This window comes from Mesoplodon densirostris, chromosome 11 (assembly GCF_025265405.1).
Source record: "Mesoplodon densirostris isolate mMesDen1 chromosome 11, mMesDen1 primary haplotype, whole genome shotgun sequence".
NCBI lineage: Eukaryota > Metazoa > Chordata > Mammalia > Artiodactyla > Ziphiidae > Mesoplodon > Mesoplodon densirostris.
The window spans coordinates 37,600,395-37,622,367 of NC_082671.1; the positions used below are offsets into that span (position 1 = coordinate 37,600,395).

General features: G+C 35.5%; 1 protein-coding gene across 2 annotated transcripts in view; it reads right to left on the bottom strand.

Moving 5' to 3' along the window:
- Positions 1 to 21,973, bottom strand: part of MSRB3 (methionine sulfoxide reductase B3) — a 156,565-nt gene that overhangs the window by 87,787 nt on the left and 46,805 nt on the right. For both annotated transcript variants that reach the window (XM_060112006.1, XM_060112007.1), the window contains 2 exons: positions 18,024 to 18,132; positions 16,322 to 16,399 (listed from right to left, as the gene is read on the bottom strand). In XM_060112006.1, coding sequence (XP_059967989.1) covers positions 16,322 to 16,399; positions 18,024 to 18,132 — 187 coding nt within the window. The remainder of the gene's footprint in view (positions 1 to 16,321; positions 16,400 to 18,023; positions 18,133 to 21,973) is intronic.

Sequence of the window (21,973 nt, forward strand, 5' to 3'; positions counted from 1 at the left end):
TACTTTGGGGAATACTGATGTACCTGAAATTTTAGGTTAAAACCTGAAATCTATCAGGCTTCCAAAACTGAATTCATCACCTTTCCTCCCAAGCCAGGTGTTAAACATCAAATTAATCTCTAGTAACAGCTTTTTCACCAATCTCGTATTCAGACAGTTGATAAATCTTTTCAGCTCTTACTGTCTGTTGTCTGTAGTTTTTTTTCCCCTCCCTTACATCATCCTATTGACATCACCCTAAGGCAAATCTTCCTTAAGGCTCATCTAGACTAACGGTAACCAATCATAAGAATTAGAGGAGAGCTTTAAAAAAAAAAGGGGGGGGGGAGGGGATTCTGGGCTCCACCACAGCTTTGCTATATCAGAATTTTGAGAGGAGAGGCTTGGGGTCTGTGATTCTAATGGACAGCCAGATTTGCAAACTGCTAAAGTAGACCATGAAGGTTCCATGACTCTTTTCTGCCTAAACTAAGCATTTTCAGTTCTCTTCCCTCATCTCTTCAAGTGACATGATTTTGGGTCTCCTAACCATCAGTTGCTCTTTGTTGAATGTGGTCCATTTTGTCTGTAAACCTTTTAAAGCAAGGGTTTTATACTGAATCGCAGAGCACTCTGGATATAGTCAAGCCAACTTGTCAGAGTGTAGGACTATCAATTACCTATTGTCTCCTGGGTTTCTCTAGATCTGCCTTTATGCTGGACAAGCAAAATCATCTCCTCCCTCTTCCATCCTCTGCAGCAAATTGCTACTTGTTATGATCAACACCAATCTGCAATAACCACTAGAATGTGAATCACCCAGCAAACAGATATAACTTCCATAATTTTAACTTTTACTTACCTAAAAGACCTCTGGTCTCTGTTCTAAATAAGTGGCATGCCTCCCTTTCTCTACTGAACTTTAGCTCTGAAAACTGCAATTTATGCCAATCCTTACACTGTTTTAGAATCAATGTTCCACATCTACAGAGTGTTTTTTCCACTTACAAAACATTTCAACATTATCTGCTTAATCCCCTCAAAACTTCTTGTGACATGGGTATTATCCTCATCTTACAAATGAGGAAATTAAGGCTCATAGAGGTTAAGTAGCTTATTCAAAATCACACGCAGTAAGTGGGGAAAGTGGTGACTTTAACCTCATGTCTTGCACCTTAATCATAGCTTTCTCCACTTTAAAATCCAAGTATAGTCACTTGGCCATCATCAGAAAATTAGCACCAATTAACACCAGCGTGTGATAGCTACCAGATGGTGAATTACTAAGCAAAAAGAACAATCAACTAGAATGGGGAGGAATTATAACATAATACAGGAGCTAAGGAGGGGTGCCTTTGGGGTCAGGCAGCCCTGAATTTGGGTCCTAGCTCCATCTCTGACTGCCATTGTTACCTTGAGTAAATTACATGTCCTTTGTGAACTTTGATTTTCTATTTAGGTTACAAAGAATAAAGGAGATAATTTTCTTTAAAGTGCTTAGCATAATGCTTGGTACATGGTAAGTCTTCATTCAATGCTTTTTTTAAAATCCCTAATTCAAACATGATAAACAGTTTATTAAAATAAGTCTGCTTGGAAATAAATACAAACCTTCTGACTTTGGGGTCCCATCCTTCATCAATTACCTCCAGATGTCTGGGAATAGGGCTATGTGAGGACTATAGGAAGACAGAAGATAGTCACGAGGAGGAATAAAATTTGAAATGATGCTTGAACTGGAGGCCAAGAGAAGGTAGGTGAATAGAAGGTTAGAGCTAAATCTAAGCTCTCAGTGGCTGCCTTCCCTGGGTTATCATCGCCATTACCGGTCACTTAGGGATAAAAGAGAAAAAAAAAAAAAAGAAGCAACAACTTAGAAGGCAGAGGGTAAAGTAGCTACTTGAGGTGTGAATAGATTATTAAATGGACAGAATTACATAATGTGGAATTACATTCCATTTCATTCTTTCAAATTATCACTGGGAAAAGGTAAATTTGGTGGTAAAAAGATAATTAATAGGGCCCTACTGTATAGCACAGGGAACTCTACTCGATACTCAGTAATGACTTATATGGGAAAAGAATCTAAAAAGAGGGGATATATGTATATGCATAACTGATTTGCTTTGCTGTACAGCAGAAACTAACACAACATTGTAAATCAACTATACTCCAATAAAAATTTTAAAAAAGAACAAAACTCACCAAGCCCATGTTCAAGAGACAGAAATAAATAAATAAATAAATAAATAAATAAATAAATAGTTTAGTGTTTGTAACATTGAGTAAAGGTAATACTAATATTAAATATTTTTCTTATTACCCCCAAAAATATATGTTCATCTTTTTAAAAAAAAATTTAAAGGATAGATAAGAAAAAAAAATCACCTACAATCCAACCACCCAGAGATAACTACTGTTAACATATGGTACATAACTTTCTAAACTGTTTTCATATATGTGGAAATACATGTATTTTACAAATACAGGGTCATATATAATTATTGTTTTGTAAACTTTTAAATTTGTTTTAAATTTCTTTCCAGATCATTAAATATTCTTTTGCAATATTATTTGAAATGCCATGTATATTTTCACTAGATAGTTTATTTAACTAGACCTCTATTTTGGATATTTAAATTATTTTTTTGCTACCATAAAAAGAGTGATTAAAAGCATTCTTGTGGCTTTATCTTTATGCATAAACATGACTTTTTAGCATAAATTCCTAGAAGTGTATTTGCTAGATTAATGGCATACAGATTTCTAAGACTTCTGACATAGCTTATTAAACTGTCCAGAAGGTTACTACCAATTCACACTCTACCCAGCAGTGCTAATTTCCCAGACCTTGACCAACACTAGATTTGATGATATTGGAAATGTTCACTAATTTGATACATAAAGAACTATTCCTCCTTTTACTTCAGTTTTTTATTACTAACTGGTGGATAATTTTCCCCTATGCTTATTATCTACTTTTCTTATTTTGAAAAATATCTGTTTATATATCTTCTGCCCATTTTTCCAATGTTTGTCTTTCTCAGTTGATTTGAATATTTTCTGTCACATGAATTGCATATATATTTTGCCAGTTCGTTTGTTTACCAGTTTTTAAAATAGTGTTTTGATCTACAGAAATGTAAAATATTTAGGTGGTCCAACCTAATATATCTTTTCTTTTTGATTTCTTCTTTGGGAATCTTGTTTAGAAAGGCTTACCTCACCCCAATGTTATGCGAAGTTCCCACTTATATTTTCCTCTAGGACTTGTATGATCTTAATGTTAATATTTAAATTTTTTATTTAACCTAGACTTTACTGGAGTATAAGGCACTGGGTTGTAAGATATTGAGGGTGGGATCTAAATTTAGTTTTTAAATACTTTGCTGGTTGCCCCAACACTATTTATAGTATGTATTTCATTGATTCTATTGGGCACTTTTTATTTCAAACATGTTAACATCTCTGAAACCTGGATGTGTCTGTGATAAATAAATGTTTTACAATTTATTTTGCAGGTTTTTTTTCTTTTCTTAGTGTTACTTGAAGTAATAAATCCTTTGATTAATGGCTTCTTAGATTTGATAAAACATAGTATTTCCTTCTAATCATATTTCACTATGAGTTTTCTTTTTTTAATTAAAGAATGTACTTTGAATTTTTATAAAATCTCTTCTGGGAATATACTAAAATGATCATATTTTTCCAAAGATGTTCCAGTACTGAATTATTTGTACATTCCTGAAATAAACCCTAACTTTACCATGGCATATTACTTATTCAACACAGTGTTATGTTACTTTTTTTTTTAATTTTAGAATTTTATTTATTTATTTATATAGCAGGTTCTTATTAGTTATCCATTTTATACATATCAGTGTACATATGTCAATGTTATATTGCTTTTGCTAATACTTTATTTAAGATCCTTACATCTACTTTCATAAATCAGTTTTGTCTATAGTTTTCCTTCATTTGTAATGTCTTTGTCACATCTTGGTTTTAGAGGTATGTTACATTTGTCAAATAAGTTGGTAAACTTTCTTCTATTTTCTGTGATTGATACAGTTTGTAATAGCACAGGAATAATGATTTTTTTTTCTGTAAAAGTCTAAGCCAGTTTGTGATAACTCTGAATTTCTTCTGGAGTTACTGATCAATTCAATTATAATTCTTCTTTAGTCAGATTTTGTATTTTATTTTTAGAAAATTATGCTGAGATTTTAAATTTGTGAGAATAGGGTTATACACAGTATTCTCTTACATTAAAATATTTTTTTCCATATCTTTGGTTTTATCCCATTTTCATTTCTAGTTTTGAACCTATGTTCTTTTTTTCTCCCTTTCTTTCTTGATTAGACTTGATAGAAATGGTCCACTTTATTGGTCTTTTCTAAGATCAACATTTTGGATTTACTTAATTCTAATTTTTTATTTTTCAAGTTAATTTATCCAAGTGCTTTTAATATTTTCTCTTTGCCTTTGATTTTCATCAGATTGCCTGTGATGTGCCTGGATGTGGTTTTGTTTGTATTCATCTGTTTCAGATTTGTAGCACTTTTTGAATCTATGACTTGAGTTTTTTCCTCAGTCTGGGAAAATTCTATTTTCAGATGTTGCTTCTTTCCTATTATCTTTTTCTTCTCTTCCTGTGATTCTAATATGTTAAACCTGAAACTGTGTATCTTGTATTATCTTTTCAATAACCTTACATTTTTTTGGCTCTCTTAGCTTCAGCCTGAATCTATTCTTCTGACCTGTTTTCTTTTCATTAATCCGGCATTCTTCTATGTCTAATATGCTATTAAATTCATCTCATGTGTTTATATTTCAGTTATTGCATTTTCAGCCCTAGAACTATTTTATTCTTTACAACAGATTCCTGTTCTGTGGTGAAATTCTCCATCTTGCCATCTATTTTCTTGAATATATTAATCACAGTTTTTGGGGGTTTTTAAAATAAATTTATGTATTTATTTATTTTTGGCTGCGTTGAGTCTTTGTTGTTGCATGCGGGTTTTCTCTAGTTGTGGCGAGCGGGGGCTACTCTTCATTGCGGTGCACAGGCTTCTCACCGCAGTGGCTTCTCTTGTTGTGGAGCAGGGCTCTAGGCACGTGGGCTTCAGTAGTTGTGGCACTTGGGCTCAGCAGTTGTGGCTCCCAGGCTTGAGAGCGCAGGCTCAGTAGTTGCGGTGCACTTGCTTAGTTGCTCTGCAGCATGTGGGATCTTCCCAGACCAGGGCTTGAACCCATGTCCCCTGCATTGGCAGGCAGATTCTCAACCACTGCACCACCAGGGAAGCCCTCACGGTTATTTTTAAAGTCTGTGCCTGATGACTTACATATCTGGATATCTGGGCCATCTATAGACCTGTTTCTTTTGTCAATTTATTTCCCTTGGTCCTTTACTTTGGTACTTTGGTCCTTTACTTTGGTAATATTTAATGAATGCCAGACATTGTCTATGAAAAATTGGACTCTGAATGATGATGATGTAATCTTCTTCTACAGAGGGTTTATCCTATCCTCTGATAGGCAGCTGGAGTGGGGAGGGGAACAAGGGAAAGATAACCTTAATCTAATCAGGGACTGAGCTCACTTGGGGTTGGGTTGCAGTTTTTGATAAATTTGGTCTACCCTTGATTTGTCTCCATTATGTTGGTGTGCAAAGCTCAAGAGAGCCTACTGTTAAAATTTTGGGAACTTTGGGATCCAGTTGCTAAACACAGACATTATTAAAAACAAATTATGTAAACTTATAATTAAATAAGTTATATTAAAAACAAAGGTAATAAATACTCAAAATTCACCACATCTAAATTTTTAGCTAAATTTAACTGTTGTTATTTATATCTGCTGTATTTGAATTACAGAAATGCTATATAATGGTGTCACTACACACCTCTTCCCAATTCCATGTTAAGTAATGTCACAGTTGTATCTTGAAATAGCCTATGGTGGAAGTATTTGTACCATAGAAATCAGTCAACCCTACAAATCAGAGCTTGATTATTGTTTTGTAGACTGTCTAGATCAACTGTGATTTTGGCCCCCCTCTACCCCCTCCCTGGGGTATTTGATAATACCTGGAAATATTTTGTTTGTCACAGTGGTGGGGGACAGGGCAGGGGAGAAGGAGCTATAGCTATCTAGTGGACAGAGGTTAGGGATGCTACTAAACATCCTACAATGTATAGGGCAGCCTCTTACAACCAAGTATTATGCAGCCCAAATGTCAATAATGCTGAAGCTGAGAAATCCTAGTCTGCTGGCACTTCTGCTTCTGATCAACTGGAATCTTTACCTTTCTTCCCTTGCTTAGAATTGGCAAATGCCTTGAGGAAAAAGGAGGCCATTTTATCCCAGTTTATTTTGTTGTTCTTGCTGTAATTTTTCTAGCATTTTGAGTCACTATTTAGTTCAGTTATTTTTAATCTTTCTTATATTTAATAAACATGTTTGACTATGAACTTTTCTTCTGATACAGCTTTCGGTAGCTGACACTGTTTATTTTCACTTTTTTGCTCTTTTCAATGTTTCCTTGTAAAAGGTCCCAGCCATAGACATTTCCATCTCTCCCTTAGTTGAAATCAGTGTATCTTTGCAGTTGCAAGCAATGCTATTGCTGAAATAAGCATCCACTAAAATTAAATTCCGTGGGTGGTCTAAAGAAGTTACTTTGGAAAGTGGGGTAGGGGATAATAATTTAGAGACTCCATAACCAAGTATTTATTTATACTTCCACCATTCCAGTATCAACTTGAATCATTTAACTCTGAGGTTACTCTTGATTTACTGGAATTAAACCATTTATTTAACAAATAATTAAGTAGCCTGGATATGCAAAGGTTTATGCCCCTGCACAGGGTGCAGATGTGGGTTACAAAAATTCTGCCATGACGTATTCTCTCAAGAAATTTCTAGCTTCTAATGTATTAAAACTATCAGTTACTCCTCTAAGTTCCATTATTTGGGGAATTTAGAATCCAGACTAAATTTTTAAAAAATTATTGGACAGAAACTAACTTAATTTTAGATTTGCAGCTGCTTATACTTTACCATGTAAATTTAAAACTGCACAGTTTTCACAAACCTTACTTTATACTTATATCTTTATATCTTTTTAAACTATTTTTTAATTTAAGTAGGGTTCATTTACAATGTTGTGTTAGTTTCAGGTGTAAGGCAAAGTGATTCAGTTATATATATATATATATATATATATATATATATGTTCTTTTTCAGAGTCTTTTCCATTGTAGGTTATTAATACAAGATATTGACAATAATTTTTTAATGTGCTATATCATAGGTCCTTGTTGTTTATCTATTTTATATATAGTAGTGTGTATATGTTAATCCCAAACTCCTAACTTATCTCCCCCCACCACTATCCCCTTTGGTTAAGCATGAGTTTGTTTTCTATGTCTGTGAATCTGTTTTGTAAATAAGTTCATTTGTATCATTTTTTTAGATTCCACATGTAAGTGATATCATATGATATTCGTCTTTGTCTGACTTATTTCACTTAATATAATAATCTCTAGCTCCATCCATGTTGCTGCAAATGGTATTATTTCATTCTTTTTTATGGCTGACTAATATTCCATTGTATATATGTGCCACATCTTCTTTATCCATTCATCTCTCAGTGGACATTTAGGTTGCTTCCATGTCTTGGCTATTGTAAATAGTATTGCTGTGAACATTTGGGTGCGTGTATCTTTTCTAATCATAGCTGTCCAGATATATGCCCAGGAGTGGGATAGCAGGACCATGCAGTATCTTTATTATTAGTTTTTTGAGGAACCTCCATACTGTTTTCCATAGTGGCTGCAGCAATTTACATTCCCACCAACAGTGTAGGAGGGTTCCCTTTTCTCCACACCCTCTCCAGCATTTACTGTTCGTAGATTTTGTGACTATGGCCATTCTGACAGGTGTGAGGTGATACCTCATGGGAGTTTTGACTTGCATTTCTCTAATAATTAATGATATTGAGCATCTTTTCATGTGCCTGTTGGCCATCTGTATGTCTTCTTTGGAGAAAAGTCTAGATCTTATGCTCATTTTTTTATTGGGTTGTTTGTTTTCTTTTTGTATTAAGCTGTATGAGCTGTTTGTTCTTTATATCTTTAATAGCATCTTTGTGTGATTATTTCATTTGGTACAGTAGTGCTATGAGCTAGAAAGGGTTGATGTTATTCTCACCATTTTACAGATGAGAAAAATGAGATGGAATGTTTAAGTAACTTGCTTATGGTTATACAGCAAGTCCATGCTGGAACTTTACAAAACTTTATTTCCACTTGGTACTCTGAATGGTTTCTGCACTTTTCTTTGATAATGTAATGTGTTAGGTCACTTATCCATGTATAAAACCCATTGAAGACATGTCTCTGAAAATTTATGCAATTCTTATTGAACTGATGACCATGTTTCAAAAAAAGTATTATTCATTTATAAGAAGAGCAGCTTTGTGAACTGCCTCAGAAGTACAGGATAAAACTTGTACATTATTTTTTATAAGCTGTCTTTAAATAATTTCAAAGTCTGTGAATTGGAATAACATGTTCATTGATTTTCTGGTGCATGTTTATACAAACAAGACAAATTTACATGAATTATAGTTAAAAAAATTTTGCCTATTTTGTTTCCCAATTTATTCTATCCATTCTAATTCACTAAGAAAAATCTAAGTTATTTCTGTCTACATCTGAAAAATTAACTAAAGAACTAGGATTGTAGTTTAGAAAATACAAGGCAAGATTGTTCTTTCCCCACTTTTCTTCCCCCCAAACACACATATATATACACAAATACTCATATACCCAGTTTCAACTATCCAGGGATTTTATGTGTAGTTATTGCTTCAATTTTTCCATATGTGGGTATATAGTTTTTATTTAGAGAAATGCAGTTATAATTATCTTTGCATACTGTTAAACTTTGAATCATGCCTTACTATAGTTTTCCAGTTTCTCAAAATGGAGTTGTTCTTTCCTTTATTTTATGCTATGTTTTTATACTGTTTATGTTTTTCTTTTCTTTCTTTTTTCTGATGGTTTAATGAGTCAGGCATTAACAATGTTTTTCGCTCCCTATCTTTGCCAGTAGCTCCAGGAAGTACTTTTCTTTCAATCTAGCTGTTGTCTCGCCCTGAGCTTTCAGATGAAATGAAGACAGAAAAGTACCTCCCTACGTTACAGATTCTTTTCCTATAAATCACTGTATGTGGGGACAAGACAGGAAGGTCAATGGAATGAGAGAAGTCAATTTTGTATACTCTTCAAAATAATATATGAGTTATTTAGATATAACAAAAGCTTAAGTCACTACTCAGAAATCTAGTTCATTTCATAATGGTTTCATTGTACTGGAAAGCTTACTTTTTTATGGATTTAAAATGAGGTGAAGGGCAATTCAGCTCTTTTAAATTCAAGTTAAATGTACTTTTTAAAGGTTAAGAAACATTTGCTAGAATTCTGAGCAATTTCCAGCTAGTGTTCCATAAAAAGAAAGCTTGAAGTTAAGTTCATGTTACTCTCCCTAGTAGAATTCCATAGTGACTGGAATGGTTTATGAGTAACTATCATATGGATAGGGAAAGGGTTGGAAAAATAGGATTTGAATAGAAAGTAAGGATGGAAAACTCCATCTCTCCCTCCCCCTTCTCCTCCCTCCCTGCTTTCACATCTGCCCACCTCCAACACACACACACACACACACACACACACAACACTGTACCAGAAGGGGAAAAGCTTATGTTGAAACTCTCCTTTAGTGGTAAATGGAACAGTATATTTGAGTAAATTGTGTGTGGCATTGAACTGGAATTTCTTCAGTGAAAGGGCTTATGTTCTTAAAGAGCTGAAAAAGGGCTTAAATTTTCTAGTAGCCTGGAATAAAACTGCACAGGAGGCGCATGTGAAATGCAGCATGTGTTAATAGTTTTGCAGCAGAGTCCCATTTGAAATGTAGCAACACAGCTGGAGCAGTGACTCATCACACTAACATCTACTGTTAACAGTCAGACTCTCTCTAGTAAAGCCTGCACTTTCTCACATTATAAGGAGCTTCTTAGGCTGTTGTGATAGTATGATATGTTCCCCAAACTTGGTCAGGCCCACTTGAATTTAACATTGTTGAATACCTGCCATATACTAGGCATTTTTCTGCATTTAGTTCTTACACCTGTTTGGTTTTATTTTCCCCATTTTATAGATGATGAATTTGAGGTCACACATCTGGGCTAATATTCAACTGGTTCCACCAGTTGCTTTTAGCCTGTGCTTGTTTTGATTGTTTGATAAAAATGAAGATACAAAGAAATTTCAAGGTAGAAGGAAAGACATTTAAGATAGCTTATGTCAGGTGGCCTCAATTTTCTCAGAAAAGTAGGGAGAGAATTCCAAAAAAAAGTGGTAAAAATTTGGAACACAGCTACTTGAGAAAATGTAATGGGGGGTTAATAGTGAAAATAAAATGACATTCCAATTTTAATAACTAGAATCCAGCCCATGAATCCAGCTGCTGCCCTACTTTGCAGATGTTGCATGGCCTGATGGCTTCCTGAATACTGGCTACGTCTTCCTGTCAGGTTTCCAAGGGACTTCCCCAAGGATAACAACCAGCCTGAAGCTGAGTTCTTCTTAATGATCTACCATGATGGATCTATTTACTTTTGGTTCAGCCCTCCCTAGACTGGAATGGTCTTCAATTTTCAACTTAAATATTTACTATGACAAAGGCAAATTTTTTAAGGAATTGAGGTGTGTGTGTCTGTGTGTTCCATTTTTTCCAATTATGCTGAGTAAAATAACCAGATTCGAGTGACCAAAACAAAATATTAAAACTTCATTTTCTTATAATTATTTAACTTTATTCTTTCCTAAAAGTTTGAGTATTACCATTTTAAATCCATTTGTATACTGTCTGTATGTTCTTCACAAGACAATTATCCTCTCAGTTTCTTCATCTATAAAATGTGTTGTTGTGAAGATTAAAGGAGTTCATATATATAAAGCACTTAGAACCATGCCTGGCAAGAGGTAAGTGCTATGTAAGTATTAGCTCTTGATTACTATTATTATTATTACCATTATTATTATCATCACCATCATTAGTGAACCTGTGTAAAATGAGCTATTAATTCAGTGCAAGGCCTTATTAGTAAATGTATAGAAAATAAAAACTATCCTATGTGGTTCTTGAAAGTCTTAAAATTATCAGGAACTGATTACACATGGATAACATTGAGGTTTATCAGCTAACAAGGAAAAAAGTTCCCACTGAGGCTGTAAAAGCCCTATTTCCTTCTCTTTTCAGCTCCAGAAATCTATCTTGTGAACTGTTACAGCTTAATTCCCATTTTCATCATGCTTTTTTCTTATTCAAAGTCTCTCCACAACCTGTCTCACAAAGTTCAGACATGCATCTGATCAACAAACAAATATTTAGTGATTATTACATGCCAGGGACTAGAGGTATATATACGACTAAGGCATGGCCTTGCAATTGTGGAGTTTACTTGCTAGTGGACAAACAGGCACATAAACAGATAATTACAGAACAAAGCAGAAAATGCAATGATGGAAGTGCATACAAGGTGCTATGGGAACAGAGATGAAGGACACTAGAGTTCAACCCGGAAGTTTCAGATAGGGCTTCCTGGAGGAAAGGATGCCAAGGCTTAAAGAATTTCAAGCAGAAACTTAAGTGTCTTCTCTGGGATCCCAGGGCTTCCTTATTTGGTCCTTTTTAACCCTCCAGCCATTTCTCCATTCCTCCCAACATACCTTACCTCTCCACTCCTATTGGACCAGTCTCATAATTATGTCCTTGAAAAATCCAGTTTTGATCCTATCTCTAATTCCTCATCTCATATGGCATTCTCTATCAGATATTCTCTGCCTGGTGAAGTGTGTTCTCATCTCCTCCATGAAAACAGGCCCTACTTTGATGCAGTCATATACCTTCCTATTACTTATGAAAGCATATCAGTCATATTCAGATAGACATTAATGTTATTTTTCCACACTTTGTAATTGTTTATTGTGTTTTTCTTATCACTCCAACAAAACTATAAGTACCTTAAGGAAAAAAATACTTCATAAGTTTATTTTGTTTCACAACACCTGGCAAAGTGTCAGCCAAAGCAAAGTACAAGATGTCAAAAATACTTACTGAATTAAATTGTTTCACCAATGCCTTTTCTGGTTTTTCTGATGTTCGACAAATTCATTTTATGGAAGTTTAGAAGTTCAAATAACCAGAGGAGAGAACATTCTTACTTCTGTCAGTTAATTTACAAACTGAAAGTCAGTAGTATTATATGAGAAATAAGCTAGCTTGGTAGAATTTGTGAATGTGAAGAAAATGTGAACCTTGGAATAAATTACACATTTGGTTTATAAAGCAGCCTGTGAATAAGGTTCTTGTACTTGGTAAGCAGTAAAAAAGCAGTATATTGTTGAGAGGGAGTGTATTTAGGGTAGAGTACAAGTTTGAATGGTCTTTTTTGTAAGGAAGTATTATATATACATATATATATCAGTCAAGTAAATGATGAGAATTATACATATATGTGAATGCTGCACGCTTGTGCACACACACACACACACACACACACACAGAGTGTCAATAAGATAACAGAAATGGCAGTTGGGAAAACAACCTTTTCATAGCGCTAATGATGGGCATTTTTAAACTCAGCACTTCCTTCTTATTTCTTTTTATTTCTTATCTGTTTCCCTCCCACTGTTATTTCTCACATTGTTCCTCTGTGTAGTCTTCCGCCTCACTCCCTCCTCTCTAACAAACAAACACTCCACAAACTTTCTCATTCACACTCACACACACACACACCTCAATTGTTTCCTACATTTTGTGTTCAAAGTACGAAACCAGCTATCTCCAGAAGGTGTCTGATAGCGCTGCCATTAATACACTAGACTACTGAGTGGTTTTCAAACTTTTGCTCACGAACCCCTAAAAGAATTCTGAAAAAAAACCAGAGAGACTCTGTGCCAGTTACCAGTTTACTTATTGCCTCTCACCTCTAAATCCATCTTCCTTGCCTGCTATGCTAAAATGGATCTGGGACCTTTAAATATTTTTTTCCTTGTCAGCTAACATGATACTAAACCTTGTCAGTAGAGGGCACAGGAGAAGGACTGCAGGAGAAAGAGGTTCTTCCTTCCTGGTTTCAGTATCCTTTCTCAACAGGCTCCTGCAGAGCCCATGGCTTTTCTAGCATCTGGCTCATGCAGTGCATGCAGATTCTCTATTTGCAGGCCCTTGCAACATGGGCGGCTTCCCCAGCACCCAACTCCTTAGCATATGCAGCCTCTCCAGCCCCCAGCCCTTTTCACTGCTTCTCAGGTGACAGGCTCCTGTGGCTTCTCTGGAGCGAGGTGCAGCCTTCAGGGCACAGGAGTGAGCAGCACCTGGTGGCCAGCAGCCTCCCCTGGCACTTCCCTCAGGTAGTTTTGTAGCGGAGCACTCCCAGGGAGACACCTCCCAGCAAAGAGCTCTCCCCAGCACCCCAGAGGGGAGGTTTCTAGCAAATTCCAGAAGGCAGATTTTCAGAAGTTACAACATCATGGCCCCAGTGACTCCTGTGCCATCAGCCCCAGAAAGGCTGGGCAGGGGGCGGGTTGCAGGGAAAGCTCTTCCTTGGGCTCTATCTCAGCCCTAGGGGCCATGATAGCTTCCTATATTTGCTATCTTTGTATTCTTTAGAATTTCTATTTACGTCTTACTAGCCAATCCCTCATCACCATAATCCTCTGTCACACATAGTAATTCTCTACATTAAACTTTCCTGTTCAAATTACTGTGTGGCTTCTGTATCCATATTGGGTGCTGACTGATACACACTTCCTCATACATTTTAAAGTGACAGCTAAAATTTCTTATCAAAAATTTAAATAATTGAAAAAAGATAAATTACCTGGTGTTCTGTATATAGACATGCTTAAAATATATTTCTGTCAAAATCTTAGAGTGACATATCTAGATCAGTTAATGAACGGGAGAAGTCCACCATATAACCTAATTTTCAAAGGCAGTCCTCACTGTCCTGTCTATCAAGTATATCAGACTTATTTCCTGTATACACACACACACACACACACACACATACACACAAAGACTTTCATTGAAAATTTTTGAATAAATATGTTGATACATGTTTTCATGACACACATCTCACTTAAGACTGGTAGAAAATGGATAGATGGACAACAGATGGAGAGACAGATAAGCAGACAGCCGGCAGGCAGACTGAGCCTTTCCAAGATGAAATACTGTTTCAATACTTTTTTACCAGTTCAATATTTCTGTTTTTTGTTGTTGTTTTTTTTTTTTTTGGCCTTGCTTTCATGGGTCTCTCCTTCAGAAGTAATGCCTTACTGAACTGTCCTTTTGCTTGATGCCTTGAAGATTTTATCCTGTGACAACAAGTCATAGTAATATTTGGGATGGGTGGAAGGTATGATATCTTTTGTGAACTGGGAGAAGGGCGACTATGACAGGAGAGATTGGAAGGAAGAGGTGGCCGACTACAGATTCTCTCAGACACAGACAGCAGTTTCAGGAAAGTGTATTGTATAGCGGTTGAGGACCAGAAAATTGCTTCCCTCAAAACTGTCCATGCCCTGTGGCCCCATGTCCTGTGGCCACCCAGGGTACAAGTTCTCCAGTATGAAGAAAGCAGCACCAGGACAAAGAATACTGTATTCTACAATTAAGGCCAAAGCAGGGATATTGTTCCCCCTAGAAATGACAAGAAACCAAGTATGGAGAAGCACACTTTTTTTTTTTTAATATAGGATAAAAATATTAAACTATATGCCTTAAAAACTTAGAAAACAAAAGCTTTCCTTACAAGAATGCTAAAGTTTCTTTTAGAGTCAATATCACATCAAATATGAAATCCTGAACCCCACCAGCACCTATGTTTGGATAAGGGTCTTGCTTTTACTATTTGTGACTCAAGATGTCACATGGGTTAAATCCTTCATTTACAGTGGTTCTGTTTCTTATTTAAAACAGTAAGTTTTCCTTAGATCCACTACTTTACTGAATCAAATAATAGGGAAAGAAATGAAGAATCTTAAACAAAAAGCAAAGGAGATGTGGCCAATTTTTACCATTTGGGATATTAACAAGTTTAACATGGCTCAGCAACTATCTTAAGTGCTATATCAACTATTATGACACAAACTAAAGGTGTTGAAATATAAAGACGTGTGTTTTCTGAGAGGAAATGGGTGACAATTTGAAGGGCTGGTTTTTTTAACAGAAAGAATAAATACGTAAGAATTCAGAACAGATTCTCAACCAACACTAATGTGCAATAAGGTTTATGCAAGTTAAGAAAGGTTTTAAACTTAAAAAAATTTTTTTTCAAGGAAACTACTGTTTCCTGTTATTTCTGGGAAATCTGTAAATGCTAGTGTTTTCAAAAGGAAACATTTGTGGAGAGATGTTAAGTATGTTTTACTTGCTACACATATCAGATTCTTGTTTGTTCATTTCCCCTAAGAAGTCTGTAATTCTGTTTTAAATAAATGACATTTACTCTCAATTAAGGTTTCTTTCTTTTTATTCCCCCAAATCAGCATCCCTATGGGAAGTACAGGGCTTCTAGGATTTTCTCCACCTACATAAATAAATTTTTAGTAAAGAGCTTTCTTTCTTGAATAAGATCCATAATCTCCAGAATACACTGTCTGAATTAACTATTCTGTTGAAAAAGTCTATGTACTGGCCTGTTTTATAGTAAACTATTGGGATCTTTAAAATAAAGATTCTGGATTAATGCAAAACTCAGAGTATGTAATTTACTTATATATGTATAAATATCTATTATATTTCCCATTTTATTTTCAATACAGCTATTGCCCTTCATTGCAGAAGTATGAAGAATCAACTTGGTGGACACTATTCAATCTGAAAGATGCACATAGAGAACTTCCATCATGGTCAAATAAATAAATTTAGGGCCATCACTTGATGACAGAAAAATCAATAAATACATAGACATTTCTACATTCACGAAAATCTCTTTTATAGCTCTGCTAAGCACCATGGTTACTAAGATGAACAAGTTAACGTTAGGTATTTTCAAGATCCAAATAATGAGAAATCAGCCAGTCTACCAAACTGGTAGTTTACCATGAAAGTCAATAATTACTTTTGTTTTGTGGGGGGGAAAATAGAAAAATTAGAAATAAGAAAATTTAGTAATGGAAAAATTCTAGTGTGAACAGACAATACCAAGTTTGTTGCCATCTGTGATTTGTCCATATCCATAGGTTTTTAACATACTTACTTGAACAATGGAGTTCCACAAACAACACATTTATATATTCCAGGATCTTTGTGATGTGTATATTCTCCTTCGAAGGCACTGATACACAATAAACAGAGCATAAAAAAATTTAATTAAACAAGGTAGCATTATTTCTTATAGAACTTATTTACTTAAAATACATTTCTCTAAGAAAACTTTCAAGGGCTTTTTGTCCTAAAATGAGAACAGACCAAACATATGGAAATCTGAACATTACTAATACATTTCAAATCTGTATAATAAAATGTGCATATAACAACTCCAAACTAGTGCGGGTTAAATTTTTTTAAAAATCAGGCCATCTAGTTATGTAATGCTTAGGAAACTTTTTTCCTATTTAAAAAAAAAAAGAAGCCTGTAGTTCAGATTCACAGAAAAAAAACATTATTACATAAGATTTCTGCTACTCTACAGTGTCCAAGAGTATATACCACAAAATGCAGAAGGGTCCAACACTTCCAGTGGAAGGAGTCTTATTTTTTGGTTTGAAAAGGAATATTGCAGCTTTAAGGGAATATTTTTCTAAGTTAACAATCTTAAAGGCTAGGAGGTCATTCAGCTAATACAAATCAGCTGTGCTAGCCCAACAAAAAGTCTGTGCTCTGCAGCTTGTTTTTATTATCCTTTCACCCTCTTTATGAGGTCCAATTTTTTTATAAACAGAATTTTTAAGAATGACCTAATCTCTAGTTGTTTGTGTGCATTAAATCATTTTGCTAGTCATGTACACAACAGGATGGGTAGACGACTTGGACCAAGACCGAAGTCCATCGCTAACTCGTTGTGCGGTAAAGGTGTACATTGTCAGAGATTCAGCATTTGGTAAATTCAGTAAACAGTATATACTGTGACAGGAAGACAGTGCTGCAGATTAACAAAGACCCCACGTGTGGTAAAGAGCTCTTTCAGTTCATGAATGAAAACAAGAAGTTACATCATTAATAAATTTGGATCAGAGGTAAGGTACAGCCTTATGCCAAGCTCCATGGTATAAATTAGACAACAAAGTGGTTGGACTTTGGCAAGTTACCTTTGAGCTGGAATCAGCTGAGAGAGACTTTATTCACTAAAAACAGTCTTGGAAGTGAACAAACTCTTTTTTCAGGACTTAGGGCAAACTTCCAAGGACCAAAGCCATGTGAGGGCAGTTATTGAAAATTTTTGACATTCCAACCACAAATGAGCCAATAAATACTTTCTCCACATGTGCTTCAAAAAGAAATTGGAGTGGGGTAGAAAGGAACTAAATTATGCTACCTTCTTTTTGCAGCCAAAACGTCTATACTTACAATGGCCACCTTCAAATTTTCAGTATCCTGGCAAAGTGCCATGTCCCTCATGGTTTTGCTTACTCTGATGTCTTCCCAAAAAATGTACCTAAATCGCTATTACTTCCACACATTTTGTAGTAAACTAGAAACAGGCCCTTAACAAAAGCCTTGTGACTTTACAAAAGATAGAGTGTTCATTAAATGGGGGAAAGAATAAATAAAACTTAGTCTTAACCTAAGCAATACCATTTTCAACCTTTTCAAGGATACTAATTTGTGGACTTTAGCAAATAAGTATAGAATCCTTTAAATTAAGTGGCAAGGAAGAGGATTCAAAGGTGGGACGGGGGGATAAGGAGGATGAAGAAAACTAGCTCTTGCTTAATGGCGTTTTCGTAAGCTCGCCTTACCTTTCGGTCCCTTTCTCTTGAGTGACATGGTACTGCTGGGGTGTTAGCCGCTTCCTCAGTTCCTGCTGGGAAAAGACCACCTTACAGCTCTTTTTATCCCTACATGACCCTGGAAAGAGAGAGGATGTGGGAGAAGGAGGACTTTTAGCTTGAATCCTAAATAACTGCTTTGGCTGGCCATCACAGCACAGCTTCTACAGTCACTAGTCAATGACCAGGCCAGACCCTAACACACTAGACAAACTTACCTGAACTGCAGCTGGCTATTTCTCTCAGTTTAAAAAGAATGGTACTCAAGATTCAGGTGATTCCACTGGAGCACTGACAATGTGCTATAGCCAAAGCTGCTGGTATGAGACAGTAAAAACCCACTGAACATTCACAAGGAGGGAATACATCCTTTACGTCTCCCAGTACCTTGAATTTCTTTTTTTAAAATGAATTCAAAAAGCATAATTCTATTTTTAAGCATTTATGCTGTATATATAAGAGGATGGGCATATTATATTAAACAATAACTCTCCATTCGTTTAGTAGAATAGCCTGAAACTTTCCTCATTCAATTTCCAACCTGGGTGATTTAAATACTATCCTATTTGTTTATTGAACCCTAAAGATGTATCTTTCCACAGCTAGGAATTCTCTGTGATTCTGTCAGAGGCTTCACTAGGTTCTGAAGAGTCCATAAAAACAAATATCTCTTGCAAGACTGTATCTTACCATGCTTAAACGGGAAGCAAGAAACTTTTAATAGACTACAGGAGAAGGCATTTACACTAATGCAGATTCAAGAAGTTCCAAAGAAAGAGTGAGAAAAATAGGGAGGGAGGAAAGACAAAGAAAAGCAAAAGTGAATGTGATTTTATTTAGAGACCTACATTTTTCTTTTTATAAAGTATACTTAGAAAGACTTCACTGGCTAACTATATTTGAATGGTAAAATAATTTTAATTAGATTCTAATAACAATGTTAGCTTTTTCTTGTGCGTGTGTGTGTGTGTGTGTGCACGCGGGCCTCTCATTGCTGTGGCCTCTCCCATTGCGGAGCACAGGCTCTGGACGTGCCGGCCCAGCGGCCATGGCTCACGGCCCCAGCCACTCCACGTCATCTGGGATCTTCCCGGACCGGGGCACGAACCCACGTCCCCCGCATCGGCAGGAGGACTCTCAACCACTGCGCCACCAGGGAAGCCCACAACGTTAGCTTTTATTTCAACTTATACAGACCGCAATAAAATGTCCAGACAATACCCGCTTATATGGGGTATTTTGTCTTACCTGAACAAATGACTGAAAAGAAATACAGTCGGCCCTCTGTATCCACAGTTTCCACATCTGTGGATTCAACCAAACACGATGGAAAATATTCCCCCCAAAATTCCAGAAAGTTCCAAAAAGCAAACCTTGAATTTGCCATGCTAAGGCAACTATTTACATAGCATTTACATTGTGTTAGGTATTATAAGTAATCTAGAGATGATTTAAAGTATAAGGGAGGATGTGCATAGGTTATATGTAAATACTACACCATTTTATATAAGGGCCCTGAGCATCCTCAGATTTTGGTATCTGCAGGGGGTCAGGAACCAATCCCCCGTGAGTACCAAGGGATGATCAATAACTCCAGACACGGCAACCCTTACTCACTGCAGTAAAATTGCTTTTCTTTGCTTTTCCATCACAGTGCAAAAGAGGCACACAGATGTCACCACATGCAAAAATTTCCTACCATGTTATGAAATTACTGAAAGAAAGCTTGCTTAGTTCCCCAAATATTAAACTCAATTTGTTTTGAAATATAAAAGAAATATGATTTAGGAATAGAAATGCTTTCTACTTCTTTTACTTTTAAGGCACCTAATGTCATAGTATATGAGATCACTGAAATTAAAACAGTAGAAACTTAACTAACCACTGACTCTGATTGTGGGATTGAAGAAGGATATCAGCTTCCAGAATCAGGGCCACCAAGATAGAGTGGTTGATTCTCTATGAGAAAATATGGAGGCAGCAAAAGAGCAAACCAGAGCCGAACAGCAAAACACACCTTTGAGGAGGCCTGTGGGTTGTCAAATAGCGCCTCTTCTGACCTTCCACAAAGAATGTTGGCCCTGCTCTGTCCTGAAAAGATCCACAGGAACAGCTGGCAAATCACACTAATGGCATGTTGGTCTCTCATCTCACTGAACCCCATATTACACTAGGCTTTATGCAAATACCTACTACTTACACTTTTAATATTTTCTAAGAGATAGAAATGTTTCCCTGAGAAATGTTTGTCCTGTCAGAACAAGCCTCTCCACAACTTGAATGCAGAACTGGCTGTGATAGGTGAGTCTCTGCTCAATTTGCTATAGACATCTTAAAAAGTAACTTTTTGTTTTTATTGCTTTATATGTTGAAAGGGTTGTATCTTTGTGGATTTTATCCCCCAAAATTCATTAATTGCAAATCTAACATGACAAAATAACTTGGTTAAAATTATTCTTTCCAATGGCATAGATAATTAAAATCTATACAATTAGAATTAAACAATTCTGTCTAAAATATTTTTGTTAATATATGTTCATTCATACAAAAAGGCCGATTGTGTTCCCAAAGTTGAGAGAACTAAGCTACCCATCTGTATGTCATTTAGTACAAGAGAAGCAACTGCAGGTTTAAATTACATGGTATTGGATTGCAATTTCCTAACATTGGATGCTTTTCTGCTTTTTTACCTTGAGTCATTTACTAAGGAGTGTTCATAAAAAGTAGCTTAAAGCACAGATGCTTGCAAATCGTTTAGGCAAAGATGTTTCTCTCTTTTTCATTCTCCCTCTCTCAAAAATCTCTCTTTTCTGAAGAAAAAGAATAAAACTGTTGGTCAGTATTGACGAACCATGTCAAGGATTTGTACAAGGAAAAAAGGTAAAATTGAAAACATCTGATTGAAGTAAATAAGACAAACATAAAAGCTTCACTGGTGAATGAAGGGTATTGAAAAAACTTTATTTCATAGATTAGAAATTACTTTTGATCTAAACATTCTTAAAAACAGATTGTTTTCTACTATGAACCATCTCATTAGCTGTGCTACAGAGACCTCGTTTTAATGGCAAGCTTTGAAAGAGTGCTGCTGTACTCTTTTGTTAGTCTCCGTCTTATTTGTAAGGGGGATAAAGATTTCATTCCAGCTTTCTTTGTTTGTCTTTCAAGAACCACTAAAGCAGTATTCACACAAATTTTGTAGGAATGTGCCCTATGTCATAGCCTACAAATTATTTGGTTTTGGTGCACTTAAAGGTCATCTTCCAAATTAGCAAAATTTTCCTACATCCTGGCTTTTCAACCTTAAATATAAATATTGTTTCCTAACTGTAAGTGAGGTTTGTTCTTTAAGAAATGCTAGTGTTTATTTAAAGTTGTCAAACTTTGTACATTTTTATTCTTTGGTCATACTATGTTCTCAAAATAATTAGGCTTTTAAAGTGTACCTAATAGCAAAAGGAAGTATATGTGGACTAGAAACAACCGTTGTGATTTAATACTAAACAATGAAAAGTTAGTCAGATTTTAATAAATTTCTTGCCACATAGTTTAATAATAATAAACTTCCTGGACAATTGAAAGCTGTACTATTACATTAGCTCTCCTAGCATCATAACCCAAAACTGGCATATATAAACACAGAAAGGCTTCACTTTTGTCTCTAATTTCCCTTTTCCCTATCAGACTCACTTTTGTAAAGTCATGTGGTGCCACTGTTAATTTCAAAGAAATCATTTCATTTTGAAATTCTAGAATAATTCATTGGATGGTTTCCCTTTACTATCTTCACTTAGGTACTGTAATTTTCTTATTACACAGGGTAATTTAACATTAGTATTATATGACATCTGTTCAATGACCCCTAAATTGGCTTAGAAGTATGTTAGGGAAAGATTTTTTCCTTTATTTAAATGGTTAAT